At 37.4% G+C, this 27,494-nt stretch overlaps 1 protein-coding gene and 1 pseudogene across 2 annotated transcripts in view; one reads left to right on the top strand and one right to left on the bottom strand.

Moving 5' to 3' along the window:
* Positions 1-24,191, top strand: part of MKKS (MKKS centrosomal shuttling protein) — a 61,737-nt gene extending 37,546 nt beyond the window's left edge. Inside the window, exons 4-5 of one of the 2 annotated variants that reach the window (XM_053926899.2) lie at positions 5,864-5,964; positions 22,189-22,313. In XM_053926899.2, the coding sequence (XP_053782874.1) occupies positions 5,864-5,944 (81 nt within the window). In that variant the 3' untranslated portion in view covers positions 5,945-5,964; positions 22,189-22,313. Of the gene's footprint in view, positions 1-5,863; positions 5,965-22,188 lie in introns of both variants that reach the window. The other variant, XM_045194536.3, reaches the window with a different exon arrangement.
* On the bottom strand, positions 2,883-3,468 carry LOC112303623 (large ribosomal subunit protein eL24-like; annotated as a pseudogene).
* Positions 24,192-27,494: the final 3,303 nt, after the last annotated feature.

Genomic DNA, 27,494 nt, shown 5'->3' with positions numbered 1-27,494 from the left:
CCAATTTGCTGGCATATAGTTATCATAGTATTTTCTTATAATCCTTTGCTTTTTGGTGGTGTCAGTTGTTACTTCTTTCATTTTTGATTTTTTAACTTGGGTCATCTCTCTTTTTTTCTTGATGAGCCTGGTTAAAGGTTCATCAATCTTGTTTATCTTTTCAAAGAGCCAGGTCTTGGTTTTATTGATTTTTTGTATTTTTTTTAGTCTCCATGCCATTTATATACACTCTAATCTTTATTATTTCCTTCTTTCTACTTACTCAGAGCTTTGTTCTTTTCATAGGTTTGTTTTTAGCTGTAAGGTTAGGTTATTTATTTGAGATTTTTCTTGTTTTTTGATGTGTGTAATGCTATGAACTTCCCTCTCAGAACTGCTTTCTTTGTGTCCCATACATTTTGGGTTGTTGTGTGTTTATTTTCATTTGTTCCTAGGTAACTTTTGATTTCTTCTTTGATCTCATTGTTAACCCATTCATTGTTTAATAACATGTTATTTAGCCTCCATGTGTTTGAATGCTTTTCAGGTTTTTTTTATGGTTGTTGATTTCTAGTTTCATTCCATTGTGGTCAGGTAAGATGCTTAATATGAATTCAATCTTCTTGAATTTATTAAGACTTACTTTGTATCCTAACATGTGGTCTATCTTTGAGAATGCTCCATGTATATTTGAGACATGTATGAGCAGAATGTATATGCTGCTGCTTCAGGATGAGATGTTTTACAAATATCAATTAAATCCATTTGGTCCAGTGTGTCATTTAAAGTCACTGTTGCCTTGTTGATTTTTTTTTTTGTCTGGAAGATCTATCCATTGATGTCAGTTGGGTGTTAAAATTCCCTATTATGACTGTAGTTCACCAAGAATTTTAAAACAATACATTTAGCTGTTTTTATATTGGGTGCATATATGTTTATAAGGGTTATATCCTCTTGTTTTTATCAATTCCTTTAGTAAAACACTATATTTCCATTCTAAGACACTCACTTTCACTCCATATTTTAATATTTCTATAATAAAGATATGCCTTTTAATCAATGTGTTTTTTAATTACGTCATAGTACAATTGACAACATTTTTTTCTTTTTTGGTGGCATTTATTTTACTGGTGTACTTTATAAGCATTGGTATCCTAGAGCTATGAAATAAGGTAAATGATTAGCACAAAATCTCCCAGTCAGTCTATGGTAGAACTGAGCCTGAAAATAACTTTTCCAGAGTTTTAAACTAGTTTTTTAATAATTAGATAACATTCTCATTAAAAAATGGAGCTCTTCCCAAATTGCTTTTATGCCATATCTTGTGAATTTAAAGAACCTATAATACCTGGCTGGTGTAGCTCAGTGGATGGAGACTGCAAACCAAAGGGTAGCTGGTTCAATTCCCCGTCAGGGAACATGCCTGGGTTGTGGACCAGGTTCCCAGGAGGGGGCGTGTGAGAGGCAACCACACACTGATTTTTCTCCCTCTCTTTCTCCTTCCCTTCCCCTCTCTCTAAAAATAAATAAATAAAATCTTTAAAAAAAAATAAAGAAGCTATTATTCTTTTCCAGATGTCTCCCATTTGATGTTAGAAGGGAAGAAATAATGAGTTTCAAAGACACTCTCTTATGACAAGTTTCTTGCAGCCAGGACCTCCCCTAATGTCATTACCTATAGGAAATAACAATGCAGGAATGTCTTACATATTTCATGGGGTGTCCTTATGCTAAAGAATAATTTGTTTTTATTGGAAATTCAGATTTATCTAGGCACTCTGTATTTAATCTGGCAACCATAACCTTAACCAGTTTTTGGAAGACAGGAGATCAGTGGACTGATTTTGACTTTCCTTTTAAAATTTAAAAAAAAATTTCCTTTTATTGAATTCATTAGGGTCACATTGGTTAACAATATTATACAGCTTTCAGATGGATGATCCACAACACATCTGTACTCTGTATTATGTGTTCACCACCCTATGTCAAGTCTCCTTCCATTACGATTTATCCCCCCTAAAACCTCCTCTACCTTCTTCCCTCATCCTTCCTCCCTCAGCCATGTCCATGAGTTTTTTCTATCTTTTTTTTCTCAATCCCTCTACCAACCTCCACTCAGCCCCCCATAACTCCTCCTAGTTTTGACTTTCCACAAGATTCTCAGTGAGGAGAGCTGGGCAGGGAGGCATGAGATGCGCCGGTTAACCAAGAATCCTCTGTAAAGTGCCTGACCCAAGATTTTGAGAGTTCTCTTGATTCAGCTCCTAAAATTCATGTTGGAAGTGTACCACATACTCATTTTGGCTAAATGCCAAATGGCCTAGTGTTAAAATAAATATTGGGTTGAAGCCAAATATCACCAATTTAGAATGAACTTCTGGAGCAGGTTGTTTTCTTTAAAAGCTCACAGCCTGAATGGAATTAAATAACAAAGTAAAAATATGGTTTATAAAGCTTATTTTGTTTAATGACATGAATAATAATGAACTAATAATTTTGCAAAGAGTATAAATATGGTTTATCTATAATCTCTGTTATTCTGTTTTCCATTTTTATTTAAAATTATACAAACATTTGTTGACTCAAAAGGACAGTGTATAGCAATAAAATACAATAAAAAGGAAATAAACAACATTTTAAAAATTTAAAAAATAGTGTTATCTAGAGGCATTCCTGCCTAATATCCCTATTAGCTGCTGATTTATTTTTTTAGTGATTTCACTATTTGAAAGTTTCTAATCCTTGAATTTGTATATAACATTAACAGCTTTGCAATCATTAATTACAATAGCAATTTACTCTTGTAGTAATAAATATATGTTAATATTTATATTTAAATTGACTGATATAATTTTAATATTTAAAATTCACAAGGAGCTTTTCTTTTAACATTGAGTCTAGAAGCTTACCTCTTGAAAAATGAATATTAAGATGTTAATAATACATTCAAAAGAATGCTAGTCTGTTTTATTTAACTGATTGTTTATTTATCTATTTAATTCTAATTATAGTCAGGTCTTTATTTAAAAATCTGACCAGCCAACTTAGCGTTTTCCACACGGTCTCCATGATCTTTTGCTGAGGTGCTGCCTTTGTGGGAGCCTTAGGAGCAGCCATCGCTGTCTTTTTAGATGCTTGCCTAGCCTTTTTTGCTTCCTTGGCAGCCCTGATAGCTTGTTCTTGAGCTTCCCTAATTTTAGGTTTCTGATTTCTCCTGGCTTTGCATATCAGCAAGAGATGCACCAGTGATGGGCCTCTGGAATTTGACTGCACTAGCGGGTTCTTTTGAATTTCTCCCAACTTTCTCTTTTTGTGCTGTCTTCTGTAGAGGACAGTCCAGTTTGTCTGTTGAGGATTCTTCTTGGAAAGGAATGACGACTTGTATTTTGCATTAAGAAATTAGAAAACCTTCCTGTCAATTCTGGCGTAGTGCCTCCCATGTTGGGGACTGATCTTGTACCCACTGAAACTGTACAACTCGACCTTCATGGCTGCGGCTGCTAGAAAGAAGGAAAGATGGTAAAGAGGTATTTAACTGATTTTTTTTGAAACTCAAAGTGTGGTCCTGGACCAGCAGCATCACCTGAGATACATTAAAAAGATCATACACCATGACCAAGTGGGATTCATCCCAGGGATGCAAGAATGGTACAATATTCACAAATCAATAAATGTAATATATCACATAAACAAAAGCAAAAATAAAAATCACATGATTATATCAACAGATGCAGAAGAAGCATTTAATAAGGCACAGACCCATTTATGATAAACACTCAGCGAAGTGGGAATAGAGGGAGCATTCCTCAACATAATAAAGGCCATATACGAGAGACCTACAGCCAACATCATACTCAATGGGCAAAAACTAAAAATTTTCCCACTAAGATCAGGAACAAGATGAGGTTGTCCACTTTCACCACTTCCATTCAACATAGTACTGGAAGTCCTAGCTACAGCAATCAGACAAGAAAAAGAAATAAAAGGCATCCAAACTGGAAAAGAGGAAACAAAACTGTCATTGTTTGCAGATGACATGTTAGTGTACATAGAAAATCCTATAGACTCCACCAAAAAACTGCTCGACCTAATAAATGAATTTGGCAAAACAGTGGAATACAAAGTCAATATCCAGAAATCAAAGGAATTTTTGTATACCAACAATGAAACATGAGAAACAGAAATTAGGAAAAAATCCCATTTGATATAGCAACACGAAAAATAAAATACCTAGGAATAAACCTAACCAAGGAGGTAAAAGACCTGTACTCAGAAAACTACACAACGCTGAAGGAAGACACAAACAAATGGAAACATATACCGTGTTCATGGATTGGGAGAATTAACATCATCAAACCGAGAGTAATATGTTGTGTTTCAGGGTAACCCCAGACTTACAGAATCAGGACCTGAGGGTGGAGCTGCATTTTAACAAGCCCTCCAGTTGATTCAAATTTGCATTGAAATGCTAAAGACTCTGGCTTTAAAAAGAATCTCTTAGCCACTGGCTAGAAATGTGGGATTTCAGGCTCATCCTAGACCTAGGGAATCAATATCTGCATCATAACAAGATGCTTAAGTGATTTTTGTGCTCATTAAAGTCTGAGACCTCATGTCCTACCTAGAAGATATCTAAACTGAATGTTGTGCTTCATCATAACTGTCTCTCACCAGCTGACGACGCTGAAGGGCCAGGGACTTTGAGTGGTCCCTGTCCCCAGACTGACAACTGGGCCTGATTTAAGACTCTTTCTTAATGAATGAAATATGAGAATTATTTCCACCAAGAGTGAGCAGATGTCAATCTCATTCAATTCTTCCATTCTGTCCACAGTGTTCCTTTTTAATCCTTAATTAGTGTAACTACCACACTAACCCTACCTCCTGTTAGACTTTTCCACTGGTTTTGTTACACAGCAATAACTAACTGACACAATGTCTCCTATGATAGCTTCATCAAAATCATTGTAAAAGCTTACCCAAAAGATACATTGGAAGATAATACATAGGGGTTGGCAAAAGGGGGTTTACAGTTGTGAGTATGCAAAACAGAGTTTATTCTTGTATTCTTATTTATTAATTTATATTTTTCCCTATGAACTACTGTAAATTTTCTTTTTCCCACCCCTGTATAAAGGTCTTCTAATCCTGCTTCTTCTAAAACAGGATTGCCAGCCTGGCTGTATATTAAAATCACCTGGTAGCTTTAAAAATTCTGATATTCAAGGAGCCATCCAGATAATTAAATCTGAATCTCTGAGGATGAGATGCAAGCATCAATCTTTTTCTCAAAGGTGCCCAGGGGATGATTCCACTATGTAGCTAAAGCAAAGACAAAGTGATCTAAAGTCTGGTTTGATTACCATACCTTCTCATGCAATATGGTCTATGCTGCTAAGCTTGATGCTCATGAAATTTCAAGTTCAAGCAAATGAAACCCAAAAGGTTTCTTAGTTTGGGGAGATCTTATTGTCTCACAGATAAGCCTTTTAAGCAGAAGCAAGTGAGCTCTACCAAGATCATCAGTCTAAAAAACCCCTATTAATTGTAAAATCCACACTGAATGCTTCAGACATGTCAAATTTGGTACACCAAACGTTTGCCATAATACTTATATCTTATTTCCTATTCTTTCTTTTCTGGTGACTCCCCCAAATGTGTTCAGTTGCATTCCCCACCCACCCCCTTACCTTGTGAGAAGGAAAAAGATCTTACATGTGAGGGTCAGAGTATTGTAGGCAGTTTGGTGTCAACTATCAAGTTTGAGCTCCAAGTTAAATATTGGTTCTTATCTCTCAACATAGTCTTTTAGGAGAAAATATGCATTTTTAACAACTCTTCTGCAATAAGACTATTGTTTTAAGTTTAACTTAACTCTCTCCAGCAGCTGAACAAGTTCATCACTGCTCTTGAAGAGGAATTTTTGGTTACAGCTCTACAATCCCAGATGAGCTTGGGAATTTGAAATTGTTGGTGTGTAGAAAGGTAATGCAGTGAGTATTGCGTATTGTATTGTATCTCCAGAGAGGCCTAAAGCAGCATCCTGTAAGAAGCACATTTAAATCTGTGCAATGAAACGTAAAAGTTCATAGTAAGCAAGATAAATAGACATTATAAATAGTCTCGTGTGCATTCTAGTTTTGTTATTAAATTTATGAGAAAGTTTTAGTTTTCAGGGCTTTTTCCTTGGGCATTATGGATAAGAGATTGTACATTGCAAGTTACTGTAAAAAAGTTAAGAAGAGTAAACTTTGATGGGAAAAGTTGAAGGAAAACAAATGAACAACAGCAGTGGTATACACTGGAAAAGCTCATCTAACAGATATTTTTTTCCCCACAAGCCAGCTGGATCTGGAATGAGAATTATTGGACCCCTGAGCAGACTAGGCTCAGAGCTCCAACCAGGAGATCTTGCAATAAAAAAGAGACTGATTCAAATTGGAAGAGAGGTTTATAGGGAAAGATCAAATGAGGAAAATAAAAAGCTTTGGGAGCACCCAGAAATGGCATCTTGTATGTGGGCTAATTATTTTCAATGGTGATTCATCCCCCAAGAAGTTTGCAGCTGTCTTCTCTTTATTTCTCCCTTTCTTTTAATTCACAATGTGCTAGTGGTGGGTGGTTCAGGACATCTTGGCCCACCAAGATTGGAATTGGGAAACTGTAGCCCTCCTTTAGAAATATAGGCTGCTTTTCTTCCTCAGAATATTCCTGAAGATTTTTCTTTTGGCATTTGCTTTCATAGAATGAATCCAATGTGAGATGTATCAGTTCAAAGACAGGCTAAAAATTCAGAAGCACATCATTGCTTCCTCTCAAACACTTCACTAAATAGAATAGCCAAGCACTTCAGATGTGTAAGTCACTTTTAAGATAATCTTAGGTGTTTTGTAATGTAAATTTTATCAACACATAGAGTACATACAAAAAAGTAGAAAATTCGTAAATGAACAGATAGATGACTTATCACAAAGTTTACACACTCTGTAGCCAGTGCCCCGACCAAGAACTAAAACACAACCAGCACCACAACAGGCCTTCCATGGTCCCCACCTCACGGACGGCCACCAACTTCTCAGCCCATAGATTAATGTTGTTTGTCAACTTCACTGTTTAATTTTTTATTTCTTTTATTCAACATTGTATTTTTGATATTCATCCACACTGTTGGGATAGTTGTGCTTAAACTGTTTGCCTGTTGCTGTGTGGTACTGTATTGTATGATGTGCCACTTAAACATTAACAATCCTAGGACCTGTAACTGCTCTGAGCTATTATGACTAATGTTGTTTTAAGAATCCTAGTACATGCCCATGGTGAACATGCATATGCATTTCTGTTGGATACTTAGAAGTGGGATTCCACGGGTGGGTCAGAAGACATAGATGTTCCGCTTTAATACACACTGCCAATCAGTTTTCCAAAGTGGTTGTACCAATTTGCACTCTGACCAGCAGTGCATGGGAGTTTCTCAGGGCTTTTCAGAACAGATATCCATGCACAGTAATATTTTTCAGTTTAGGTGTTTGACACTGTCCTCAGTCTTATACACATGAGGATACTCATCATTAAGCTGCAAGTCTCTCCTTGCCTTTTAAAATAATCTCTCATAGTAAACTCCAGGTATCAAAAGAAAAATGCCTGGGTCTCTGTTTCAGGGCATCATAGCATGTCATGTCCTGTCCTATACTTTCCTGATTCATCTTCAGCAAAATCTGGTGTACTATTTTGACCATATCTGGACTTTCAGAGAGCTCTTTAAGAGATTTACAATTTTGGGAGCAAGATCCAGTATTCAAACACAACTTATAAACCATTAAAGAGTTAGCTGAGGAAATGCCCTCAATTCTTACAAAATCGAACACTGACCCTAACTTGAGACAGCAGTTACCAGGGTGATTTCACATGTAGTTTCTATGTCTTATTACTCTTTAGCCACATGTATGGACATTCATAAGACAAAGAATAGACAGTCTATCTGTAACGTATAGAAGGCTTCACATGGTCTTATTTTATGCATAGGCATATAAACTAATAAAAATAATCTGAGGGGTTGAGGACAAAAATAAAAGCTATTTCTTAACTGCTGTGTGTCAGGAAGTATGATTTAGGCTTCAGACCCTTGCTATTCAAAGCATGGTGGAGGATCAGTGACACTGGCCTCATCTGGGAACTTGCTAAATGTAGAGTCTCAAGCCCTGCCTAGATCTATGGACTCAGAACCTTCACTTAACCCAGATGCCCAGGGAATACTGATACTCATTGAAGTCTGAGAAATGCTATTAGAGACATTATCAGAATTAATTCTGATTATGATCACGTGAGGATGGGAGGAACAAAAGCCTTATTTATTTATTTATTTATTTATTTATTTATTTATTTTCAATATCTTTTTTCCAGCTTTATTAAGATATAATTGAAAAAACAAAATTTTAAAAAAGGTGACTTTCTCTGGAGCATGTCCACGCATTTCTTCCCTTTCAGGTGTGCATCTTTACTTTTGTCTCCTAAACTCTAAGGGTCCCCATGAAGCTTGCCACCAGGGGAACAGTGGGCAGTGGTGGCTTGTTCTGGGCTTATCCCCTCCACCTGTCTGCAAGGCCCCCTTTTCTCTGACTTTTCAGTGAGCTAACAGCAGCCCTGCTGTGGCTCAATTGTTCCCTATAACATTTCTAGAGAGCCAAAGCCACCCCACCTAGTCTTTCTCCTGTTGCTTCTTCCATCCTACGTCCTTCCTTGTTTCACTGTCCCCAGCTTTAATAAAAGTCCTCTCAAAAAAAGAGAGAGATAATTGATATACAACATGTGTATATTCAAGGTGTACAATGTGTTGATTTCATATACTTACATATTGTAAAATGATTATCTTTATAGTGTTTGCTAATACCTGTATCATATCACTTATTTCTTTCTTGTGAGAACACTTAAGAGCTACTCTTTTAGTGACTTTCAAGTATATATTTTGGTATTTTAAACAATAATCATTATGCTGTGTATTATATTCTTAGAATTTATTCATTTTAAAACCGAAAGTTTTCACCCTTTGACCACCATCTCCCTATTTCTCCCATCCCAGGCCCCGGGAACCATCTTCTGGTCCCTGTCTCTATGAGTTCAACTTTTTCAGTCTCCACATCTGAGTGAGATACAGTATTCATCTTTCTCTCTCTAACTTATTTTGTTTTGCATAATACCCCCCAGTTTCATCCATGTTGTCCCAGATATCAGGATGTCCTTCTTTCTCATGGCTGAATAATATTCTGTATCTTTTTTAGCCATTCATTTATTCATGGTGCTTAAGTTGTTTCTACATTTTGGTTATTGTGAATAATCCTGCAGTGAACACGGGAGTTAGATATCTCTTCAAGATCCTCTCTATACCCAGAAGTAAGGTTGCTGGATCATGTGGTAACTTGATCTTTAATTTTTTGAGGAAACTCCATATTGTTTTTCATAATGGCTGCACCAATTTACAGTCCCAGCAACCCATTTTAGAGATGAGGAAGCAGAGGCATAGAAAGCCTTTGGAAATACAAATTTAGAAGAAGACTGACACTAGAGAACAAGCTTATAATCATTATACTATGTAACCTCTAAATTATTTTATAAGCATTTGATTTATGTGTAAATTTTTAGGAGCTTACCTTGGCATAAATAAAGGATAGCAAACCCACGAAGTGAACAAGCTTAGTAATAAAATGGGCATCTGATCTTTTCAGTATCGACTTTGGGGAATGCTGATATTTTGCTGGTGAATGATTAAACAGATAGAGAATGTTTTGTTTTGTTTTTTTGTCCTCTCAGGAAAGGTGGGCAGTTTGGTGTGGGTGAGTAAGCCAATGACTAAATGAGCTGACAGTGCTGAACTTTACCTCAGCCCTGTGATTCCAGATAACAGAACAGTTAATATGCGCTCCCAACATTTGTTCTCCAAAATTTGACCACCGTTTCCTATTCCAGGAAATGACTTACTGAGAAGGAACACCCTCCCCAAACAACTTAGATAAGACTGCCTGTCTACTCAGATTTGCAGATGACTTTCTTATTTACCCCGTGACAACCAAACATAGACCTTTCTCCTTTTGCTAGAACTTGACGGAAGGCCAGAGGCACTCCTTCCACTTCCAGCTCTTTGTCTCATGAATGATTAGCTGAGATTAGAACTATTTGTCTCCATGAATCTAGCTAGACACAGAGATAAAATTTCCTGTTCAGCTGACTGACAGCACCTGATTGCAAAATATTTCAACTCTAAATTACTCCACCTGTATAACCTGTCTACTCCTCTGTATAGAAGCCTAAGTCAAACTACCTTGCTGAAACACTGTAGGGTGTTTTCTCTATTTTATAGTCTTAATAAAATCAATGGCCTTACTTTTTCAGTTTTTGTCTTGGGAGAGATCGTGTTTTCATGTCTTTAATAACTAAGGGTTGGTGGTTAACCTAGTAAAGATAAACCTTGCCTAATAATACCTGAGTTTTGTAGTATCAGGGAAAATATAACATTTTTGAATCTTGCAAGAATATCTTCTCTCCAATTTACTGTCATCTTGCCCCAGGTTTGGTAAGTCTAACAAGCTACTATCCTCTCAGGACATCACCTGGGCTCTAATATTAGCTTATATTAAGCCCATCCTTAGCAAGCTCAGCAGCTTCTGGGTTTCCTGCTGAGGTGCTGAAGATGTTTGAAAATATAAGAATGTTTAAAGCAGAAATCCTCTAAATGTTTAAGTACATATGAAGTAACAGAGTTGATCTGAAAAGCATTGGAAAGCTTTGAACTAATATCTCTAATACAGATGCTTTTTCAACATTTGCATTTCATTTAATATCATTTTTCTCTTATAGAAGCCTGCCTAACATGTGAACACAAAAGGTGTTAAGGAAGAACTGTGTATTTATTCAATTTCATTTGTCACAAGGGAGAAAAAGAAACCACTTTCCTATACTTTATGAAAAGACATGCTTTCTATAAAAGAGAATTCTAGAAGTGGGAAGGGAAGGAAACTTTCATTTACTCCATCTTTCTTTTTTGCCATTATAGAAGCAATCCTGAAATTAATAAAAACCCATCTGAGCATCCTTCTTTGAATTGCATCTCTGTTGTGGATTCAATACTGAACGATTTAAACTAGAGAATAAATAAATAGAGAATTTGGATTAACAAAATGGTTTTGGCTTGAATTTGTAATCCTGACAATTGAATGTGCTATTTGGTGGTCTTTTCCTATAAAGTGTATGTTGTATTTAATGAATTCAAATTAGAAACATTTTTAGGTCCTCTTAAAATCTGGGCTAAGGCATCAGCATAAACAGGAATTTAAAAATCTATTGATCATTGTTTCTGTAAAACTCTGCAAAGCTATTAGAATTCCTATAACCAAGTGTCAATATATAAATGTTTATGACTATAAACATTTTTTATTCTGCATATAGACTATGCAGAAAGATCAGCTGCTTACGTCTCAGACATTTTTACTGCCTACCACCAACCTGTTTTCATGGAAATATCACACTTTATTTTTATATCTGTATTTTCTGGTCTGCCTCTGGAGAGCAATTAGGCAGAACCAACAACACTGAAGATAATTAAAAGGTTGCAATAGATTTCAGAGGTAGCAAGAAATAACATCAAGCAAAATATAGACCTTTAGCACTATGGCAACAGAGTAAGTGGTTGAATGTTGAGCTTAAGACAATTCAATTATTTCTGTAGTATGAATATACTGTTAGGTTTTGCAGAGTTATCTTAGTGTTTTTACAAAATAATCTCTTTACTCTAAATCAATACATAGGATCTCAATACCATTGTTCATTATTTTTTCTAAATTAATTATAAACTGAGGTAATCTAAGGTCAAAATATCATTTATTTTTTCTAGTTTTATTTGAGATATAATTGACATTGTACAAGTTTAAGGTGTACAAAGTGTCGATTTGATGCATGTATATAATATGAAATGATTACCACAATAAGATTAGTTAACACCTCCATGACTTCACATACTTACCTTGTATGTGTGTGTGTGGGTGTGTGTGTGTGGTAAAAGCATTTAAGACTTACTCTCTTAGCAATTTTCAAGTATATAGTACAGTATTGTTAACTATAGTCACTACGCTGTATACATAGACCTCCAGTATTAATTCATCTTGTAGTTAGAAGCTTGTACCCTTTGACCACTGATTCCCCATTTTCCCTACCCCTTAGCCCCTGACAACCACCAGTCCAATCTTTATGTGTATGAAAATTCTATTTAGGCCCTGACTGGTGTGGCTCAGTGGGTTGGGTGTTGTCCTGAAGGTTGTTGCTGCCTCAGTGCCCATCAGGGCACATGCCTGGGTGGTGGGCCAGGTCCTGGGTTGGGGGCGTGCAAGAGGCAACCGATCAGTGTTTCTCACATCAATATTTCTCTCCCTCTTTTCTCCGTCCCTCACCTTCTCTCTGAAAATAAATAAATAAAATCCTTAAAATTAATAAAAATTCTATTCAGTTCCTCTGATCATTTTTAAATTGGATGATTGATGATGATGCACTATTTTGTTGTATGAGTTCTTTACATTTTTGAATGTTAACCCCTTATCAGACAGATAGTTTGCAAATATTTTCTCCCATTCCTTATGTTGCCTTTTCATTTTGCTGATTGTTTCATTTGCTATGAAAAAGCATTTCATTTTTATGTAGTCCCGCTTGTTTATTTTTGTTTTTATTGCATGTGCCAAAACCAATGAGTCAAGGGGCTTTCCCCTTGTATTTTCTTCTAGGAGTTTTATAGGTTGGGGTCTTACATTTGAGTCTGGAATCAAATTCAAGGTAATTTTTCTGAGTGGTGTATGATAGAGGTCAAATTTCATTCTCTTGCAAATGATTATTCAGCATAAACTTCCCTCTTAGAACTTCATTTGCTGTATCCCATTAGTTTTCATACATTGTGTTTCCATTTTTGTTTGTTTCAAGATTTTTTTACTTCCCTTTGATTTCTTCTTTGATCTATTGGTTGTTTAGGAGTGTGTTGTATAATTTCCATAAGTCTGTGAGTTTTCCTTCTATTATTTATTTCTAGTTTTATATTATTTTGGTCAGAAAAGACTGTTGGTATAATTTTATTCTTCTTATATTTGCTAAGACTTATTTTGTGACATAACACATGATGTATCCTAGAGAATGTTCCATATGTGCTTGAGAAGAATGCATATTCTGCTGCTATCAGATGAAATGCTATATATATGTCTGTTAGGTATATATAGTTTAAAATATAGTTCAAGTCCAATGTTTTCTTATTGATTTCCTGTCTGGATGATCTATCCATTGTTGAAAGCAGCATATTAAATTCCTCTACTATTATTGTTTTGTTGCATTGTATTGTGTTGTATTGTATTTGTATTGTATTGTTTCTCCAATCAGATGTATTAGTATCATCTGTTAGTATTTGCTTAATGTAGTTAGGTGCATATATATTTACAATCATTGTATCTTCTTATGAATTGACCCCTTTATTTTTATATAATGACCTGTTCTTGTCTCTTGTTACAGTTTTGGACTTCAAATCTATTTTGCTGATAAAATATAGCTACCTCTGCTCTTTTTTGGTTTCTATATGCATGAAAAAATAATTCTCATCCTTTCACTTTGACCCTATGTGTGTCTTTAAAGCTTAAATAAGTCTCTTGTAGACAGCATATAGTTGGGTCTTGGTTTTGTTTTTTTTTTAATTATTTAAAAAAATGTTATTAGGGTTACATTGGTTAACAAAGTTATATAGGTTTCAAGTGTACATTTAAAAAATTCATTCAGCCATTCTGTACCTTTTTTTTCCTTAACAGAAATTTATTTCTCACAGTTCTGCTGGTTGGAAGTACAAGATCAGGGTGCAAGCAGGGTTGGTTCTGGCACGGGTTCTCTTCCTGGCTATTCAGCCATCTATACCTTTTGATTACAGAATTTAATCAATTTACATTCAAAGTAATTATTGATAGGAAGTACTTACAATACAGTTTTATTGTTTTCTGACTGTTTTGTAGTTCTCTTGTTTATTTCTTTCTCCCTCTCTTGATGTCTTCTTTTGTAAACTGATGATTTTCCATAGTGGTATATTTTGATTTCCTTGTCTTTTGTGAATTTAGTCCAGGTTTTTCCTTTATGTTTACCATAAGTCTTTCATAAAACATCTTATAAATATATAGTCTGTTTTATAGGCTGAATTATTTTACTTTTTAACTCTTTAACTGAAGAACCACACATATCATCTAGGTTACAACAAATGCCAAATTATTTGATTCCAAGTTCCTGAGGCTCTTTAGGCATTTATATTATTCTATTTTTAAAAAATATTTATTTACTTTTAGAGAATGGGGAAAGAAGGGAGAAAAAGAGGGAGAGAAATACCAATGTGTGGTTATCTCTAGCATGCCCCAACTGGGGACCTGGCCCACACCCCAGGCATGTGCCCTGACTGGGAATTGAACTAGCAACCCTTTGATTGGCAGGCCGACACTCAATCCACTGAACCACACAAGCCAAGGCAATATATTATTCTGAAAGAAATGTTCAGGATGGTCATGTAGCACTCTAGGAATGATATGTCCTTTGGTATTAGTATTACCAGAGTATATGATTCTTCAGCAAAGCTAATTCCTTCGAACCTGTTTGTTTTTCAAATTTCTACAGTTCTGTGGTTCTACTTCATGTTGACCAAAGGAATCTACTTCTTTGTATAGTAGAATCATAAAATACTATGTAAGTACATATAGTTTATAAAAACCTTTAATGCTGTGCTTTGCAATACATAAATATCGCTAACTTAGTGTCCAAAGCAAAGGCTTTTCCAACAAATATTGAAAAGCTCATGACTAGTTCTGGGAAATAAATTTAAATGAATCAAATGTAAATTTGATAAAAATAATAAAAGGATAAAATATTTAGGATAGCTACCGTATTATTATTAAGATAAAAAGCCCCTCCCCAATAATCACTCCCACTAGGTACTAGGAGATATTGCTGGTTATGGTGATGGGGGCCAGGGATGGTAACTGATTTTGGAGCATGTGATGTCATATTTGGTATAATTTTAGCAACATCTCAAAGAGATAAGTTATCGTTATTCTCATTTTATTGAAGATGAAACTACTGTCCAGTGTCTATCATTACAGGATTAGAAGTGATAGAACAAGACTCAAATGCACATTTGACATTTAGATGATTAGTAACACTTTTTCTAGAGCTGAATTTATTAGAATGGTACTCAAGTACGGACTATATGATCGATGGCAAAACACTGTATATGGCTTTGGCTTTGTTTTCGTTTTATACAGATTCTCAGAACATTATAAAATTTGATTCTTCATGTGACAATTTCATATACTATGTTCCTTTATAGAGTCTCTGCATATAAAAATTATTATTGTTGATTTAGGCTTCCCCTTGTCTGTGAAGAAGAGTTATGTTTTACTAAACTCAAAATGATAAATAAACTATTGATCAAACAAAGCAAAATAAAATATTTGAGGGAGTAAAAGGTATTCTGGGCTTCCTGAGGGATGATTTGGGCCTCTTTGTTCAAGTTCTAAATATACTAAGTATAGAAAACAGACTCAGTAAGTGTATCATGGAAAATATTCATGAACAATATAGAAAAATGTTAATTCATAAAAAGCTCACAGTATTGCTTCTTGTAGTGAGAGCACCTATATGCTTTAGTTTTTAGAAGACATATCACTATTAAAATTGTTTCATCTTTCTGGAGCTCAGTTTTTTCATCTGCAGAATAGAAACAAAAAATCCTATTCTCATCTTTTGGAGATATGGAGTGCAAATGAAATGATATCTGTTCATATTGACTTTTGTGCTCTTCCCAGTACTTCCTCTGGGCAGGCCCAAGCAGGCGGCCCGGGCTGCCGCAGTGCTGTGACTCTAAGCCAGCCTTCTCAGGAGAGAGAAATAAGCTTGTCGTTTCTCCACTTGAGGTTTCTTCCATGTAGCACTGCCAACAGGACAATGAGCAAGGCCATGTGTGTATTTGTCATCATTTGATTTATTATAGGCTGACATTGACCAAGGTCAGAGAGAAAAATTCACTTGGGCCCAGAAACTCTCAACTAGGTTCAATGTAACCCTTCTATAAATAACTTAAAGAGTGTTTTCCTGTGGCTTTCAGCCTTTGTAACCTAAATCTCAAGGTGGAGCTGTGGAGATCACTGCTAGTTCCACCTCTAATTACTATTTAGTTCAACTGGGTACATTTTTTCTTATTAGCAGATGTGGGAGGGCAGTCCTCACCAAGGCAACCAACCCCAGTGGGTGTACGCTCAGGCTCTGTGGGATTCTCTGCCCCAGGAAGTCATGTTTCAACTGTGTTCTCAGCTAATTCACTTATAGGATTTCAAGTATGTAAATAATGCATACTTTTCTCCTCTGCATTTTATTTACTTCTCCATAAAGTCTTACTGACCTGAATACATCCCCTTGAATTCATATATTCTTTTTCTACAACTGACCTTAACATTTTTTCCTCCTTTGGTGCAATAAACTCCCCGACATATCTACATAAGCTTCTCATAGTGAGAAGGCCATAAATAAACACGAGACCTTTATAAACCTGATATTGCTAACATTAGATTTGTATTCCTCATTGTAAACCTAAAACATCATGCTGTCTGGACAGTAGTTAGGATCCATTCTGTCTCTCTTGAATTATGGCTTTAGCTCCAGCTCTTATGCCTCTTTCAAAGTCCTCCCCTCTTTTCCAAAAAGGTTTAAATTCTACCAACTCTGGTATTTGCTGAAATTTGCTATAAACACTTCCTTAATCTCTCAGACCTGGCATTTATTGTTTGTAGGATATATTTATTAATTTGTGCAAGAATTGCTTTGCAATATTTACTTTGCTAGCTCTCTTGACCTTGTAATTATCTTTCGTACTGTTTAGTTTTAGGTTAATACCCCTTTTCCCCAACTAGAATTTTAACTTCTTGAGAACAAGAACTGTTGATTGTACTTCTAGACAATCCTACCCTAATCTGTCCATTGCCTTCACTGGGGAGGCCCTCCAGAAGTGAGTGCTTGATTTTTTTAAACATGTGTTTTCTATATTTTACCAAAGGAAATTAAATGGGCTGGTGTTTCTTTAACTATATCCAAATACTTTACTCTGAATATATATTTTTTAAATTTAAGATTTGCTTTTTTTTAAATCCTCACCCAAGGACATCCTTACTGATTTTAGAGAGAAGGGTAAGGGAGGGTGAAAGAGAGGGAGAGAAATATCAATGTGAGAGAGAAACATCAGTTGGTTGCCTTTTGTAGACATCCCAACCAGGGACCGAACCCACAACCCAGGCATGAGCCCTGGGTGAGAATCAAACCCACTACCTTTCAGTTTACGGGACAACACTCCAACCAACTGAGCAGAATTGGCCAGGGCCTAAGATTTACTTTTATTAATTGGAAAGTTAACAGACCAAATGTATGGGGGTGATGGTGATGATGGTGTAGTAATTATCACCAATGTTCAATGAAAACTTCCTATGTATCATGCTGTAATATACTAAAAAAAACCCAAAACAAAACAAAAAATATTTGGTCTTTGTTCCCAGTTCCTGGCACAGAGCTTCTGAAATCCTTAGAACTCCCTTAGTGAAAAGGGTATCTTTTGCTATTTATAATGAGCGTCTTTCCAAAATACTTGACTTTATGCTAATTAGATGACTTAAGATAGGAGTCATAGATAGCTTTAGGATGGGGGCTGGTGGGTGAAAAACAAAGTTGGAAGTTTTAGACCCATCCCCCAAACACTGAGGGAGGAGAGGCTAGAGGCTGGAGATGGGGGTTAATCATGTGGCTAATTATTTACTCAGTCATACCCACACAATGAAACCTCAGTTAAAAACTCTAAACTTTTGTCAGTGAAACAGCACCAGGTGTTGTACCAGCGAAGTCAGACCAGATCTTAGTTCAGCAAACTTGGTACTTTAGTTCTGGCTAGGAAAAAATTCACATCTAGGACTCAAATTAAACAAGAAAGTTTATTTAGAAAATCACAGAGGTAGAAGTGAACTGTAGAAGAAATGGGCTCAGGAAACAAGTTGCAGAGGCGAAAGAAGGGCCCTTGGAGCTTAGGAGAAAGGGAAAGGTAAAGAAAATATTCCTGAAGGAATGGGGTGGGGAATGAGGCCAATGTGCTCTCATGCTTTCTAGCTTTCTAGTTTTCTTGCTTTTGCTTTCTATTTGGGTCCTCTGTCCTACTGGCTTTTAAGGGTGAGAATTTTGTGGGTGGTCTCGGAGGAGGAGCTCTATGGAATATTCATTAGGTCCCCCAGTGTGACCTTTTAGGGTCATGGTCTCCACTGATTGGTCAGCACCAGGGCAGGGGGTCATTAGTCAGTGTAGCTGGTCTTGATGTGAACATGGCCTCACTTTGTCTGGTTTTGCCACTTTTCTAGGCCTGTAGCTGAAACAAAACTGAAGCCAAAATATTACCTCTAGGGCATAATACTTAAAGGAATGGCAGTGCAGTGGCTTGTATGGGGTCATATGAGGCTATTTTCCTACCCCTTGTTCCTCGTCTAAGGATGTCTAAAACCTTGTGACTAGTGATATGCCATGGGAGAAAAGTTCATCCTGGGTGTGAGGTTCTTGTTATTCCAGTTTTGCCAGATACTAGGTAACTGGGGCTTTCTACCTGGTGACCTTCTGTACCTGGCCTATTGTCCTTGCTCTGCTTCTGTCTGTTTGACTGCCTACCACAGGACCATAAGGCTTAGGAAGCTTCCTGGTCAGTGAATACAACACTCTGGTAGAGTGGTGAACCTTAACTCACAGGGACTGAAACTCCAACACTCAGGACTCTTCCAGACCTTGCATCTTATGTGTCTCTTCAGCTAGTTGTCCATGGATTGGTATCCTTTCCAATAAAAATGGTAACTGTAAGTATAGTGTTTTCCTGAGTTCTGTGAATGGTTCTAGTAAATTATCAAATCTGAGAGGGGGTGAGAAACCCTGAAAATTTGTAGTTTGCTGGGTAGAAGTATAATCAAATGCAGGTCCAGCTGCCTGCCACTTTGAAAGCCAATACTTAAGAGGAAGATTCTGATATAAGGGAAAGTGGTTTATTCAGGTGCTGGCTGCCTGGAAAATAGGAGTCTCTTGTCTCAAAGCCCATCTCAATATCTCAGTGCAGGCAGAGGTTTTTATATGGAGAGAGAGGAGAATCAGAACAAAGAGATCAAGGGAAGGGTTTGAGAAGTTCTCTATGTGCAGACCAGCACAGTCCATTCCAATGAGGCAAGTGATGGTCCTGGCATGCGTCATCCTGGTTTAGTCATCCCAGCTTCATGTCTTCCTGGCTTTATGTCATCCTGGCTTCACAGGTGAAGGTCAGCAAATCTCCCAGAGCTGGGATGCTTGAGGGTAGGAGTCTGTGTCCTTTGAAGTTAGTTCCCAGGATTCTTACACAAACATGCAGTTTATCTACAAGCTACATATTAGTCAGAGTTAGAGTTTACAGAAACAATGTCAAAAAATAATGGGGAGGGTTACAATTCCGCACTGTTAAAATTTTCCACTGTTACAGAAGTGTGGGTGGCTTTGGGACACCCAGGACTTGGAGATGGAATCTGAAGTTAGGGGCAGTCTTGTTGGACTCAGCCATTCACCTGTGGGGTCTGTGCTGACTCTGGGTAGTTAGTGTCAGAATTGAATTAAATTGTTGGATACCCAGCTGGTGTCAGAAAGTTGTGTCAGAATGTATATGCTGCAGGGCTAAGCACTTTCTGTGTATTATCTCAGCTCATCTTTACAGTAAACTCACGAGGTAACTGTGGTTATCATTATACTTTTATGCAAATTAAGATGTCAGAGCACAGAGAGTTAATTCTCCAAGATCAGAGAGGACTGGTTTCTTGGTGTCAAAGTCCAATGAAGTGACACATTAAGTTACTGCCCCTAAGTCTGACAAGTCTCATAAGGTAAAGATAATCCACTTGGTGGTGGGAAAATAAAAGTATACGGGACACCTCTTTTGCTCATCTGCAAATCTTTTGGCCCCTCCCCTTACTCCACCTGCTGCCACAATGACCAATTTGGGACCTGCCTTGAGCAGGTTTGGAGTGCAATATCTTGTTCACACTTGCCACATCCCTTCTGTGCGAATTCCCTTGGGAACTGCTCAGCATCTACACATGTGAACCCAGATGAGTTGGGGTGTGAACTTCTGACCAATGAGACATGGAAGTCAATGGGTGGGTAAATACTTCCCTCTTTTGTTTCTGAGATATGTTTCATGAGACTCTTCCAAAAGTCTTATGGGGTCAAACATCAGTTGCCACATGGTAATGGCTCACTTGGCAATGTATTTCTTTCTTTCTTTTTTAAAAAATCCCCACCTGAAGATATGTTTAGATATGTTTATTGATTTTAGAGAGAGGGAAGGAGGGAGAGAGAGAGAGAGAGAGAGAGAGAGAGATGTGAGAGATAAACATCAATCAGTTGCCTCTCCTAAGTGCCCCGACCAAGGATCAAACCTGCAACCTAGGTATGTGCTCTGACCGGGAATCATACCTGCCATCTTTTGGTGTACTGGGCAATGCTCCAACCAGGTGAGCCACCTGGCCAGGGCAGCAATGTGTTTCTGTTTTGTGTTTCTCTCCTACTCTGATGGCCTTGTGGGGGCTAAAAACAATTATTATATTTCTCCTGCTTTCTAAGTTCTTCTGGCTGGGCTAATAACCAAATTAACAAAGACAGATTAATAGGAGAAAATCAATGTTTAATACAAACATGATAAATCCATGAAAATTCCAAAGACAGTGAGGCAGCATTGGGTATATAAGACATTTGGATAAAAGAGGAGAGGAGGGGCAGGGTATTAGATTTCAGAAGTGAGAATGGGTGATTACAGGTAGCTGCGGACACACATGGACAGAAATTCTTGCTCAGAAACAATGAGATGTACTGTTATCCTGCCAACAGGCACCTGCTTGAAGCTCTCTTGTTTACCACGCTTAATTCAAATGAGCCTAGGGCGAATATCCTAGATCTCCTTCCTGAAGCAGGTTTCTCCGTCCGACTCTCTTGGGCAGGAAAGGAGAGAGGGTCAAAGCTTCTGTGTCCTTTGTTTTCTAATAAAGAGCTTAAAATCGAAAAGCAGCTTTAGGGTGGCAGAATTTTGGTCCCTTTACCTTCCCCGTCTCACATACCTGATTCCTGAGATTGCTTCCCAAATAAACTGCCTACATTTTTGCAGCCTCTGCTTTCCAAGGAAACCAGGTGAAGGCAATATACTACGAACTTCAGCCAGAGGGATACTGACGACAGCTTACAGACAAATGGCACAGCAGTAAATGGCCTCGCACAGAATTTAGTGCTCCTGCCCGACCCTGATTTGTTCCTAACAAAGTATGTTGGAACTAATTAAACTGTTTCACATCATGGACTTTTCTGAGAGGGATGACCTTGAACTAATTAATAATATCTAAAATGATTAATGGTCTGGCAATTGAAAATTAACATCAGTGAAGAGTATTCACTAGAATTTATAGAAAAATTGACATGAAGAGACTTCAGAGTAGATATCCTTTTATGTGAAGTTGAAATGTATTTTATTTTATTCTAAGTCTGAGGCATTTAGAATAAAAACTTTTGATAGGTATTCTTTGTCTAAAGAAGAGCAGTGGCCATTTATACTGAGGTTTGCATTCTCACCATTTGGTGCATGACATACAATAGACACTTAAACAAAATGTGTATTGAATAAATAAAATCTTAAGATTGGTGATCAGAGGTTGTTGTGGGTTGAATTGAGGCCACCAAGACATATTCAATATGTCTACCATCTTACCCAGCTCCCCCATCTCAATGTGACCTTATTTGCAAAAAGGGTCTTTATAGATTTAATTAAGCAAAGGGTTGGAGATAATTCTGGGTTAACAGGGTGAGCCCCAAGTCAATGACAAATGTCATTGTCCCAAGTCAAATGTCCTTATCCTGGCTGGTGTGGCTCATTTGGTTAGAGTGTTGTCCTATAAACCAAAAGGTCATGGGTTTGACATCTGGTCAGGGTACACACCTAGGTTTTGCGTTCTGTCCCTGGTCAGAGTACATGTGAGACACAACCGATCGATGTTTTTCTCTTACACTGATATTTCTCTCCTTCTCTCTCCCTCCCTTCCTCTATAATAATAATAATAATAATAATAATAATAATAATAATAATAATAGAAATGTCTTTATAAGAAGAGGAGAAGAAAGAGACACAGGGGAAGTCCACATGAAGATGGAGACAGATACTGGAGTTATGCTGCCACAAGCCAGGAAGGCATGAAGCCATCAGAAACTGAAGAGACAAGAAGCATTCTCCTCTAGACCCTTTAAGGGGGTGAAGCCCTGCCAACACCTTAACTTCAGATGTCTGACCTCTGGAATTTTGGTGACAAAGTTTGTGGTGATTTGTTATGGCAGCCCTAGAAAAGAAATATGGAGGTATTAAAATACCTCTATATTTGACAAAACTAATAAAACATAAAGCATGGTTTCAACCATAAAACCATTCAACAATGATTGATTCAGCATGTACTATGTACCAAGTATTTCTCAGACAACATCAATAAGTAAAATAAATTAAAAAAATCATAGAGCAAAATAGATATCCCTGCACTCATGATGCTTATATTCAAGCAATATTTTGATCAGAGAAATTGGTTTATTTGAAACTCCTTCATTCTTAACCAAAATGTGTTCGTGACCTACGTCACAACCAATTATTACACATGAAGTATTAAAATAATAAAGACATCACTCAGAGAATGAAGATAGCATAACAACTCAGGAAGAACTTACTCCTCATGGAGAACACAAGCCCTGGATTTCCCATAAAAGATTTGATGTTTTAAACAAGGATAATGGGAGGAAGGCATTCAGGATTTTATGATCTCCAGATTTCTCTTTAGCTAATGGGATAGATTGATATCGTCCACTTAGCTGGAATGGAACATTGACTTTTTCTATGAATAGGCAGTGATTCTGCTAAAATGGAGTAGTATACACTTTGGAAAAAAATAAGGATTTTTTTAAAAATTGTTTTTCTATACTGCTTTTTAAAATAGAATATTCCTTAAATTTTGGCAGGTGTCATTGATTATCTGCCAGGGAGGACTAGCCAATAAACTAGACCAATGAGCATGTAACAAACCAAGATTAAAGGATAGGTTTGGTTCAAAACCTTATGTGTGTACATGTGTGTGCATTTGAATATGTGATATTCTCCTGCCTTTTACACTGTATGAATTTAATTAAATTTAATGATCTCAATCAATATAAACTTACAAGGCCAAACATATAATTTTGTGCTAAAGTATTATTTGCATGATTGAAGAAAAATCATACCATATTCTGGAAAAAGCATTTTGGTTTCCAAGTGCTCTAATACTACGATTCTGAGTCCTTCTGGGTTAGCATCAGTCAGCAAGCAGAGCAAAGTTCTAAAATACTGGAAAGATGAAGCATAAGGTGAGAAACCAAATAGTATAAAAATAATAATTTGGTGCTTACAGATGAATCACAACACTTTCTTACATTTCAACATGTTAGTATTGCATCTAATGTATATGAATTTGACTTGGCAAACACACACACACATTCTTTTAAATTGGCATCTGACATTTTGCTCATTGAGGGTGAGCCCCATGGTCAATGGGTCAGTGTGAGATAGGAAATCTTTGTTCCCTCAGTTTCCTAAATCCCTGGATGCCTCATGTGGTGTATGTGTGTGTTTCTGTGTACCTGAGTTTAATATAATTCTTGTGTTTAATGGTACATTATTTTCATAACAACATGTCCCCTGATTCCAAGCCAACCTCTGTCACAGGCCTTTTCCCAGGCCTCTAATTGTGTTAAATTGTTTGAAAGGCACACAGAATGTCCTTAGGGGAAATTTGGGGGCTTTTCAAAATTAAATTGATGCTGGAATTTCTGTCTCATATAGAATCTAAACTAAAAAAAATAACGAGAATCTGTTGAATATTACTATTACAGTAGGTGCTCAGCTAGTTAGATATTAACAAAAGAGAAGGGGGCCCTGGCCAGATAGCTCAGTTGGTTAAAGCATCATCCTGATACCCCAAGGTAGTGGGTTTGATCCTCTGTCAGGGCACATACAAGAATCAACCAATGAATGCATAAATAAGTGGAATAACAAATCAATGCTTCTCTTTCTCTCACCCACCCCCCTAAAAAGTCATTAAAAAATAACAAAAGAGAAGAGAACAAAACTGGCTAAGTCTAAGCTTGATTAAGTCTGGAAGTTATAGATTCAGATGCCACAGGGGATGGCCACATTCTCCCCCAAAAAGGATTTAATTCCTGGGCAGCAGGCAGGACATAAGATCAATTTTCCAATCTTCCCACGGCACAACCAGCCCCTTTCAATAGATTATTGGGGTAAGGAAGAACCAGTAAAGGGAAAAATTCCTTTGCTGGGCAGATGTGCAGTAGGAGCCAAAATGATGACCAGAAAGGGGAATCTAACCTGGTGAATTCTAGGGAAAAGACCATATAAGATAAAGGATTCAAAATCCCAAAAAATCCAAGAAAGAGATTGGATAGAAGGAGGGCCCAGCACAAGCCCACAAAGAGCCAAGAAACAGACTGGTTAGCTTAAAAAAAAAAAAAAAAGCCTGCTCTTCCCCAATCCTTAAATAATATAATCAAAACTTAATAAAGGCCTGAGGTTCATTTGTTCACTTGTACACTCTCTCTTTGTAGCTGTTGTGCCGGTTTGGGTGTAGCAGCCATGTGGCACCAAGTGTATTACTGGCTAGAGCCAGAGGATGAGAGAGACTGGGCTGGGCTGCTGGAGCTTCAGCTGCCAATGACTGGGTAGTGGTATAGCATCTCTGGACCCTAGGGAAAAGCATGGGACTGAGACCCCTGGTCTTGGTGAGGACAAGGATGGGACTGAGACCCCAGGGCTTGGGCTTTGTTTGCAGCAAGATGGAGCTGAGCCACCTGGTCATGGATTATACATTGCCTGAGTCTTTCCTTTGTTTTTGCTCCAATAAATCTTGCCACAATACTGCCCCTCCTCCTTTGTGTGTATCCTTGAAATGAGTTTCCTATGTTACCGTGAGAGAATCCTGTTTCCACTGGCAACACTACTATATTAAACAAAGCCAAGAATATAAAAAATGATGACTGCAGCCCCAGCAAACAGCTTGACTGCAATCTCATGAGAGATCCTGAGTCAGAGCCACCCAATTTAGGTACTTCCGGAGAAACTCTGAGAAAATAAATGTTTTTTGTTTTAAGCTGCTAAATTTGGGTGGTAATTTGTTATACAGCAATAAATAACTAATAAAATAGGTATTATGGATTTGAAAAAAAAGTAGGATCTTTGCCTTTGAATATTTTGAAATTGAGATGGGAGAGATATATGCAAAAAGCAACTGCAAAACAATATGAGAAATGCAGGTCAATAGTGAGCCCAATGATATTTGGGAGCAAAAAGAGGACATACCATTCCAGATCACTAGAAAACTATACATGCTCCACTAGCAAACAATTACCTGCACTCCCCTCCAAAGTCTCCTATTTGAAGTCCTAGGCAATAAAAGAAAGAATTGATGGTCAGCATGGAGGTATAGGTAAACATGTCTTACCTCCTCACACAACCACAGTGAAACAACTAAACTACAAAACAACTATCAACCAGAATCATCAGAAAAATTGAGCTGGATGGAAGTCCAACAACCAAAAGATTAAAGAAGTCACATTCATCCAGATGGGTAGGAGGGTCGGAGATGCAGAGATGTGGAACAAATGATCCCACACTCATGTGTGGCGGATAAAAATTGGGAGGTATACCTCAGTAACAAGGGATGCTAGCCCCACACCAGACCACCCAGCCTGTGGTTCCAGTGCCAGGAAGACAGATAAATCCCCATAACTTCTGGCTGTAAAAACTGGTGGGAGTTGAGATGGCAGAAGAAATTGCAGGATTCTCAGGCATCTCTTAAAGGGCCTGAAATAAACTAAGGACTTATGCAGACTCATTCCCTCTGGGCTCCAGCACTGGGTCAGCAGCTGGAAGGGCACCAGTGGCACATGGGAGCAACTGAAGTGGCTGGCATCAGGGTGAGTGACTGGGGACAGCTTCATCCTGGACAAGGCTCCAGAGGAAAGGCAGTGGCCATTGTCCCTTTTCTGAGCCCTTCTCCACTCAGAGCCACAGAGAATCAACTCTATATCTGAGACTCCATCAACCTGGTTCATATGGGTTGCCCTGCCTTGTACTGGATTGTACTGGAGTCTTCTCCCTGTGAACATCAAGTCATGAAAAGCCTTTTCTTTCGCAGTATTTGGTAAAGTTGATCGCTAAGACTATGCTGAAAGTCATACTCTCTGGCCTGTAGTAGACAGTGACTTGGATTTTCTTACTAATCAACTGCCATCAGACACCTGTTACAGTTTTATAGGGACTGGGCAATATTTCTGAAAGGAGGAGGAATTAAGCAGTGAGTAAAAGTAGCCTAAACAATAGTTTGTGTCCTCCCCAGTTCCTTAACTTTATAGACAAGCAGTGCTATAAAATCTTACTAACTTTCCTGAAGTAATCAAAATGAAAATGATTACTGACTGTCATCTTTACCTTGAGAGTTACAATTGTGTCCAAGTTTTAAAAATCTTTGTATAATTAAGAATAAGCACAAGACATTTTTCTTTCAAGAAAAAAATAGTGATGGCTGAAATTCCTTCAAGAACATAAACTTCAGCATAACTCTTATTGCTAATTATCTCTAATTCTGGGGCATGGAACTTGTAAAACTGAGCGGAAAGGAAAATAGTTATTACTTGAAGGGATCAAAACTTGGCCACCTTGAAGCTGCTTTTTGGCATATTGATTTCAAGTGTTTTTTAAAAAACAAAAGACTCAGAAAGAACCTTTAATCCTCCCTCCCTTTCCTACGCATGAGGTTCACACAGAGAAACCCACATCCTTAAAGGAGATTTTAGGATGTTCACTGTAGCTTAATTTGAATTAAGTGTAGTAAATCAGAGGATTCTTAGGTAGGGGCCTGTTAGCTAGTTGCCCCTGTGTCCCATCGTTTCTGTTGCCTAGAGAGAACTTTCCTTCTATGTGTGGTCAGCTCTTCCTTCACTACCTATAATTGCCCATTCTTACCTCTGAAATCTAATATCCTTCCTCCTCACCTACTTGTCTCCTCGGTTCAGAAACATCTTACATACCCAATGCTGCCTCACGGTCGTTGCTATTTTCATGGAATTATCATACCTATGTGAATTCCCCATGCGCATGTATTGAGCTTTGATTTTTCTCCTGGTAATCTGTCTTTGTTAATTTGGTTATTAGCCCAGCCTAGAAGAATTTAGAAGATGGGAAGAAAAGTACTAATATTTTTTTAGCCCCTACATACCAGGTATGGAACAGTTACAAAATGGCCTAGACCTGGACAATTGTATAGCTAGCATAGAGAGACATCTACTTTTGTACCTCAAAAGGTACGAAAAAG

This window comes from Desmodus rotundus, chromosome 6 (assembly GCF_022682495.2).
Source record: "Desmodus rotundus isolate HL8 chromosome 6, HLdesRot8A.1, whole genome shotgun sequence".
Taxonomy (NCBI): Eukaryota; Metazoa; Chordata; class Mammalia; order Chiroptera; family Phyllostomidae; genus Desmodus; species Desmodus rotundus.
This window is presented reverse-complemented; position numbering and strand designations above follow the sequence as displayed.